The sequence below is a fragment of the Lactuca sativa genome, chromosome 1 (assembly GCF_002870075.4).
Source record: "Lactuca sativa cultivar Salinas chromosome 1, Lsat_Salinas_v11, whole genome shotgun sequence".
Taxonomy (NCBI): Eukaryota; Viridiplantae; Streptophyta; class Magnoliopsida; order Asterales; family Asteraceae; genus Lactuca; species Lactuca sativa.
The window spans coordinates 166,968,998-166,977,705 of NC_056623.2; the positions used below are offsets into that span (position 1 = coordinate 166,968,998).

The 8,708-nt window shown below is 35.5% G+C and overlaps 1 protein-coding gene across 1 annotated transcript; it reads left to right on the plus strand.

Moving 5' to 3' along the window:
* Positions 1–1,219: 1,219 nt before the first annotated feature.
* On the plus strand, positions 1,220–1,594 carry LOC128128128 (leucine-rich repeat extensin-like protein 3). The gene has a single exon (XM_052766957.1). The coding sequence runs from the start codon at positions 1,220–1,222 to the stop codon at positions 1,592–1,594; it is 375 nt and encodes a 124-aa protein (XP_052622917.1).
* The last annotated feature ends 7,114 nt before the right edge of the window (positions 1,595–8,708 follow it).

Genomic DNA, 8,708 nt, shown 5'->3' on the forward strand with positions numbered 1-8,708 from the left:
AAAATTAATTCAAAATAACCATAAAATAACATTTGACAAATTGAAAGAAAGTATGACAAATGGCAAAAAAAAAAAAAAAAAAAAAAAAAAAAAAAAAAAAAATTATTTATTAGAAAGGATTATTATAAGTATATATAAGTACATAATTACTAAAATAATGTTTAATTAGATATGCTGCTTATGCTAAAAATAACCTTACAACAATCACACCAATTCAGTGTTTATCGGTTAAAGTAAACGCGATCGATGGCAGCATTTCAGGTACACAAGATTCTTTAGTATGTTATTATTAAAAGAGTTTGGTGACAACAAACCAACAAATATAAAGGATTAAAGGGTTTCAAAAAAACACAAAATTGAATGAGACACAACATATAATTTATTTTTTATTTTTATATTTTATGTTTTTAAAAGAAAAACATTGCCAATCTGAAAAAGCATTTAGAAATTGTAGTATTTACTTATGAACATGCTGAATAAATAGCTTATTCCTTTTAGTTAATCTAAAAAGTCCAAGAAATATATATCATTCAATCACATATATATATATATATATATATATATATATATATATATATATATATATATATATATATATATATATATATATATATATATATATATATGAAGTGTTCAATCGAGAATATTTATAATTGCGAGAACATTTGAGAACAAATTTATACTATATAATTTTTTTAAATTAAAATCATCATATAATATTAATATAAATCAAAATATAAGTAAAAAAATTAAAAAACTCACTAACCAACATCACTCATCACCCACACAACACCACTCAGCACCACCACCACCACCACCACAACATGTCACCGCCACCCACCTCCACCACCCATCACCACCACTCCCACCAACCACCCATGAAAACCACCACCCACCAACATCACCACCACCAGCCATTTCTAACCACGATCACCATCCACCACTACTCATTACCACCGACCACTACCACCCATCACCACCACCACTACCCCCACTCCCACCTACCACCGACTCTACCACTTATCACCACAACCCACCACCACTACCACCTGCCTCCACCACCCGCCGCCATGACCTTTCACCATTTACTACCACCACCCACCACCCGCCACCATCACCCCTACCCACCACCCACCAAAACCACAAACCTACCACCACATGCCACCACCACCGCCACCCCACCAACCACCTCTACCATTAATCACTACCACCCACTATTATGACCACCACCTGTTACTACCACCCACCACCCCCACCCCCACCCACCCACTATAACCCCGCTCCACCAACCATCACCACCACCTACCATAACCACCCCCACCCCTACCCATCACCCACCACGACCACCACCACCAGTATTCACCTCCACCCATCACCACCACCCACCTCTACTACCCATCATCACCACCTGCCACCACTACTCCACACCCATCAAAACCATCATACATCACCACCACCACCCGTCGCCACAATCCACACCACCATCCACTACTCACCCACCCACCCACCAACACTCACCACGACCACCTATCACCACCACCGTCTCCACTACCCATCATCATCACTCGCTACCACCACCCACCACCCACTATAATCACTACCCTTACCACCACCCACAACCCTACATGTCACCCCCACAAACCTTTAGAACCACCACCACCTACCACCACAAAACATCACCTCACACCACCATCCATCACCACCACCCGTGATTATGTGTATATGAAAACATGTGATTATATGTATCTAATCACATATGATTTGTATGGACAATATTATTTTTTGTCCGTATAAATCATACGTGATTTGATATTTTTAATCACATATGATTAAAGTTGAAAAAATCAATAATTGAATCGAGAACATGATAATGAATCTTGTCTACATAAATCATATGTGATTGGATACTTTTTGTCCGTATAAATCATACGTGATTAGATATTTTTAATCACATATGATTAAAGTCTAAAAAAATCAATAATTGAATCGAGAACATGATAATGAATCTTGTCTACCTAAATCATATGTGATTGGATACATATAATCACATGTGTTTATATGTATTTAATCAAATATGATTTATGTGGATAATATTTATTTTCGCGGTTTTAGTTTAATGTGACAACCCGAAATTTCCATTATATATAAACCATACCCAGCTAATAGAAGTTAGAACAACAGTAGTAAACTTCCAGACTTTTGGTATAAGTTTGAGTATTTCAGGATTTACACTTTGAGTGATATTAGGAGAGAGGATGCACTAGGATATTGTACAACTCTATTATTCCAAAACTCTATGATATTAGAGTTCATTGCATGAATAAAATATTTTCTGCCAAAAATCCCAGGAGTATATATAGGATTCTGAGCAATATTATTTCATTAGTTACATTTCCAACTAGAGAAAAATCAAATTCTCTCTCAAGGATCTTCGGGCTTTCGTCCCAAAACATGAGCACCTCTCTCTAGTTGTATATTATGGCTTAGTAGATACTTATTAACCTAGAAATCATAACAAAACCACAAGATTTAGGAGTTCATGGCCCAAGAACATCTTGGACCGTGAACCCTTCTTTAAGGGGCAAATGATGCCCTAGTCCTTTCCTTGAGAAATGAAACTAGTTTGGACTTGTACCCTAATGTGTTTATAGCCTAGAAATCATAAGGAAACACAAGAACAAAGGAGTTTACGGCCAAGACAGGTTCTTGGGCCGTAAATCCCTATAAATGGGGCAAATTGCACCCTAAGTCCTTCCTTATGCCTAGAACCCAGCTTAGATCATATCCTTGAAGTGTTAAGGACCTCAAGCATCCAAGAAACCATGTTCCCATAGATTTTACGGCTATAAGCTCATAAGGATTGGTCCTTAGGCCGTAAACTCTATAAAGGGATGATATTGTGCCCTAATGCTTCCACATGGCTAGAACTTAACATAGAACCAATCGCCAATGAGCTAGGAACCTCAAAACATCAAATGGTACTCCTTACCATGAGTTTACGGCTGTAAACTCATGGGGGAGTGGTCCCAGGGCCGTGAACATATAAGCAAGACCATGTTAAGGCTTTAAACCCACACAAACACTTGTTTAAGCCTTGAAGCACTTCACCACTTAAGTTGTAATAACTTTGAGCATCATTTAGTGACCCAATAGAGAGTTTACGGCCATGAGTTTACTCCCCTGGGCCGTAAACTCCAACACGTATGGTCTTTGGACCATAAACTCCCGTACGAGGTATTGCACTCCTTTGTTGCAACCCGATAGCCTCCTAGCACTTGACCAAAGTGTTTTCCTCGCATTAGGATGTTTATACATGTTTAATTAGTGTTTTAATCACTAATTGTTTATATACATATGCCTTCATATGTAATTAGGATCACTGTGTGTGTCTAAAGTCTTCACTTGACACCAAGCACTTGCCGATACTTCCTTCCGATCTGTTCACTGCAGGTGAGTTGATACCCCTGAATTAACCTTTTAAATGTTTTAACTGTTTTTAAATGTTTTATAGGGGGTACAAGTAGAATCATGCTAGTTATTATATTAATCACATGTGATTAATAAGCAACATTCAAATGATTTACTACTCATTAGCCGTTTTACCAAACGGATTTCTTCAAATGATTTTCATAAACGTTTTATATGTTTAAAACTCCTTATTTTACACTGTATGTTGAATTTCAAACTCATTTACAATTGTATTTCCACCAAACGTTTCTTTATACTTAAACTGTTTTATCAAACCCATGCTTTCAACCCGTTTTATAAACTGACATCAAGTCGATCTTCTCTTAGATAATAATTATGTTCAAAGGTTTCACAAAACTTATTTTATGCTTTTATATATATTATCAATTTCATGTGTAAATATGTATAGTTATATAAGAAATGTTTAAAAGGCTTAGGAAGGCCTGCCCGCCCTATTTCCTTTTCACGCTTGAGATGTGGTCTGGTGGGACATCGGGTATCCGTCCGAAGGTCGTTTAAATATTAGTTATATATCATGTGTACATATATAGTCATAAAGGTTCTTCCAGTTCATTCAATACCCTTGGGTAGCAAGGGTATACTTCCATGTTCATACGTACCAGTTACATTACTAGTAAGCTAACATATGGGTAGTTTAGGAAGATACTAGAACTATTACTAGAACGCGATGTCATACAACGAGTCAGTTCATTCATGAGTCAGTACTTATTACTATGAGAACATATACAGCTATACTAGAAGGAGAACATATACAACTATACTAGAAGCAGAACATATTCAACTATACTAGAAAGAGAACGTATACAACGATACTAGAACAAGTAACAATACATTACATATACATGAATACATTAACATAAATGTGATCCACTGTATCGGAACATGACTTCAATGTCATGGCCCGAGTTGTAGCCAGAGTCTCTTGTAGGGAGAGCGTGAGTTTGCGTATAGATCTATACTAGATTGACTATCCTACACCTTGCTGCTAGCTACAGCCGGACCTGTAGGTCTGCGGGTGCCAAACGCCATACCTTTTTACGACCTTACATTGTCGTGTTTCATAGTCGATAGTATGGTACAATTAATCACATAATACCTTGATATAAAACTGGTTTAAGGTAGTTAGTACAACAGTAGTTCCTATAATACAACACTACAATACTACATTAATTTACCCTTACATACATTTAGTGATCATATCACTTCAACATTAATGTACAAACTATATTCTGATAATGATAGTCCGATTTGGGAAAATACACACTCTTACAAGAGACACACACACAAATACTAGATGCCTTGATAGAAGGATGCACTTAGTAGGAAACATAGGGATTTCTAGGGTTTTTCAAACGTTTACAGTTCTTTTGCAAACATTTTCTTACTCACATGAACTTTCTTTTAAAACATTTTCAAGTCTTTCATTACATGTCATACAAACACTTACATTTCAAATACACACATATACTTACATTTCATTCGTACCATTTCTTACATACAAATTAAGACACTAAAATACTTATGATCTCACCAGCTTTAAAGCTGATACTCACTTTCAAAATACTTGTATCCTCAGGTCATTGATAGACAGGTACCGATGCAAGGTTTAGAGAAGATGGAGCTCATTCAAGACTCATCTTTCATTTTGATTATACTTTAGTGTTTATCATAACTTTTCAGAATACACTTGTATTAAAATTATATTATTTATGCAATGGATGATGTTGTTGCTTGTTTACTACTTTTCATTGTTGTGATACTTTACATAACGTCCTCCGCCTCAGAACGTTTCCGCCGTTCTTGGTTTTGGGGTGTGACAGATTGGTATCAGAGCATTGTTTATTGTGAATTAAATATATCAACCCATAAAAGATATACTAACTATAAATACATAGGGATTAAAAATACTCTGACCAAGAGTTTATACTTTAAATAATAAAATATTTAAGTAAGTATGCGTGCCTGCATTCATACTAAAATCAGTGTCACTAGGACAGTACAAAAGAATTACGATTGTTGGGCAACATAGGTAGACTTAGAGACATATAGTCAAAACTAGGAAGATATAGCTTGATCAACTATATTATCCGAGGGTTGACTAGCATGTGCCTAAGTGTAGATGTGTGGTTGTAACAAGTCTAAAATCTTACCAACAATACCACAATGAGAACAGTAGAACATAACATTAAATTAAAATACTATAGGAGTATTTGGTGTTACTATAAGTACTTTATGCTTGAGAACTAAAACGGGATCTTCATTACTAAGTTGATAGTTGCTAAGTGGATACACTAAGGATATATGTAATTAGGATGTTATAGACTTAGAATCTGTGAAAATTTTGCCTTACCCCTATTCTATGTGAATTTGGAGCTAAGGTCACTTATTCGAAGGCCTATCCAGTTTCGATTACATATAACTGGTATGCACTTCACAAATAGCGATGTAACTAATGAAGATTTTCTAAATAATTATCTAGATAGTTCGTCTAATAATTATTTTCTGATGGGTTTTGAGCATTCTAACACTTCCTAAGTGTACATGCAACCCTAATAACCTTGGATCTATGTTTGTCTAATTATCATGCAAAGTTGATTTCCAAGGCTATGATCCTATCTAGCATACATGGGGAACAATTTTAACTTAAATAATAGATAGAACTACATACCTTGTTGTTGTAAATGTTCCTTGAAACCTTGTGAGCCTAGCACCCCAAGTGTGATGCCTCAAATGCTTCACACAACACCAAATGCTATGGAATAAACTTGGAGAGAAAGTATAACACTCTAAAATCTGCCAAGCCCTCTTGTTTCACTTGTCTAGCCAATTTTGGGAGAACATATGAGCTTTATATAGTGTTGCCACATCTAGGGTTACACCATGTAAACCCTAATGTGTCATCACTCTTCATTTCCATGACCCATCGGTTTGTAACTCCCATGGAGCCTCCATGGAGCATCCAATGGGTTTAACCCAACTTGATTATCCATGGAGCCTCTTAGCCCACTATATAAGTTATGGATGATTTACATAATCAACCCATATATTTAATTAGTTATCTTTTGATCACTTAATTAATTCTAAAATTAATTCTTGATCAAACTAATTAAATAATATTATTAATATATTAGAACTTATAATATATTAATAACCACAAGTGTTATTTCTCTTATTTAGTCTATCCAATTGCTGATGGGTTTTGGTCATAAGACATCCTATGTGCTCATACAAACCCTAATGCTTGGATCTAGGTTTCTCTATTGTACATGCTTTAAATCCAAGACTATAAACCCTAATTATAGCATAAGGAAATCAATATTAACATATAATTAGGTTTAAGATATTACCTTGATTGTTATGTAGTAATAACAATCCCAATTCCTCCTTGAATTGACTTTGGAAGGCTTAGAGTCACAAGTGTCACTCCTCTAATGGCTTACAAACACCAAGAGCAAATGGAGAAGGTATAAAGAGAGAGGAGAGGTGTTAGAATTCGTCTCTAGGACTTCTTGGGAAGGCTTAGATGAATTCATGAGCCTTAGGGGGTTTATATAGGTGTAAAGATTAGGGTTTTAGTCCTTATCCTTATCTAGTTGCTTGCCCACCAAGCAACCATAAGATAAGTCTTAGAAACCCTTATCCTAGTCGAATTCTAAGGCATTATCACCTTAAATTCGTTCACCCTATATTTAAGATAATCCTTACCTTATTTTGTAACTATCACATAATTACAATTCAGCCCCTTTAGTTTAATTAATTACACTTGATCACAAAATTAATTCTTAATTAATTATTGACCAATATTAATTAAACAAATATGATTTCTCTTTTAATATATTATTCTTATAACATATTAATAAATCATAATAACCTCTCTCTCTCTCTCTATTTATTTCTCCAATAAAGTTGCTTTGGTGAAGGCAACCCAAAAGGACCATGCACCATCGGGTCAATTACATACCAAAATAGTTTTGGACTTAGACACTAATCCAACAGTCTCCCACTTGGATAAGTCTAACAACTATTCTGCGTATGACTTCAGATCCCGATCTGCAATCGTAGCTTTCCAAAGCCGCTGTCAACTCTGATCCTATCAGATACGCGTGTCCTTAGATAAGGGATCATATATTCCTCCATTCTAGATATCATATGAGATATGATTTCAAATCATTCTCTTTGTACTACTTCTCGATTTCTAATTTATGACGACCGACTAATTGAACAAATCAAATTAGCCCTAGCCCGGCCGAGCATTTACGTTTGTCATCACTAAACCATCGAGGGGCCCAAAGATATTGCCTTTATCCTACTTTGAATAAAAGGAATGGATAAACTTTGATACAATGCTCGCTTGCACTCACGCACCGAATCACACACAACAATATGTTTTATAACACCAAGTTACTAGTGCGTTTACATATTATCAATGTGCAACCGATTCACAAGATACAACTCACACATCTCGGTTTCAAGAATATAAGATGTTATCGTCTCACTAATCACTCGTGATACAATTCATGGAGTGATCCAAGTGAGCGTGGGTTTAATCCAATGCTCAAATTCATATTCATAAGCACTCATGAATGTTGCAGCAAACATTTGCTTATGTCTAATGCTCTTTAGACAATCCACACACCAATTCACGACAGTCTTCATTCATATCTACTTCCAACATATGAACAACTGTGGCCCGTTCGAATAATTCAATTATTCTTAATAAACTCAATTATTCTGGAAGTCAAAACATGCAAATGTGAAACACAAGAATAATACTAATCCCATATGGCCTCAAACCTTTGAGTATAAATAAAACGCCTTTTATTTATCTCTATATTGATTACTCATTACTTGTCGTTTCGGGTAATCAACTTCTTACTTGAATTCCAACACTTGTCCCATGCTCCTAGCATGCACACAATGTTTACCTATGGTTCTTACTTTGTGAAACAGATCACATTGAACACATTTCCAATCCTTCTCATTTCACAACTCCAAATCCGTTTTTCATAAGTTAAAGAATATCAAATTCTTGTTACTTATAGAATATGCTAGATTCTAACATTCTATGCAACTATCCTTTCGTAATGTCACTGCACCAAAGTCACAAAGACTATTGCCAATGATATTACAAAGTCCTCTATCGGAGATTGTTACAAGACAATTCCTTAGATATGATGTCTCTCACTCAAAGTACATTCCTTTGAACATCCTTTTGCATA

Bases quoted from the DNA above. Each gene is read 5' to 3' on its own strand.
- LOC128128128 (XM_052766957.1), top strand. From the start codon at position 1,220: ATGACCACCACCTGTTACTACCACCCACCACCCCCACCCCCACCCACC.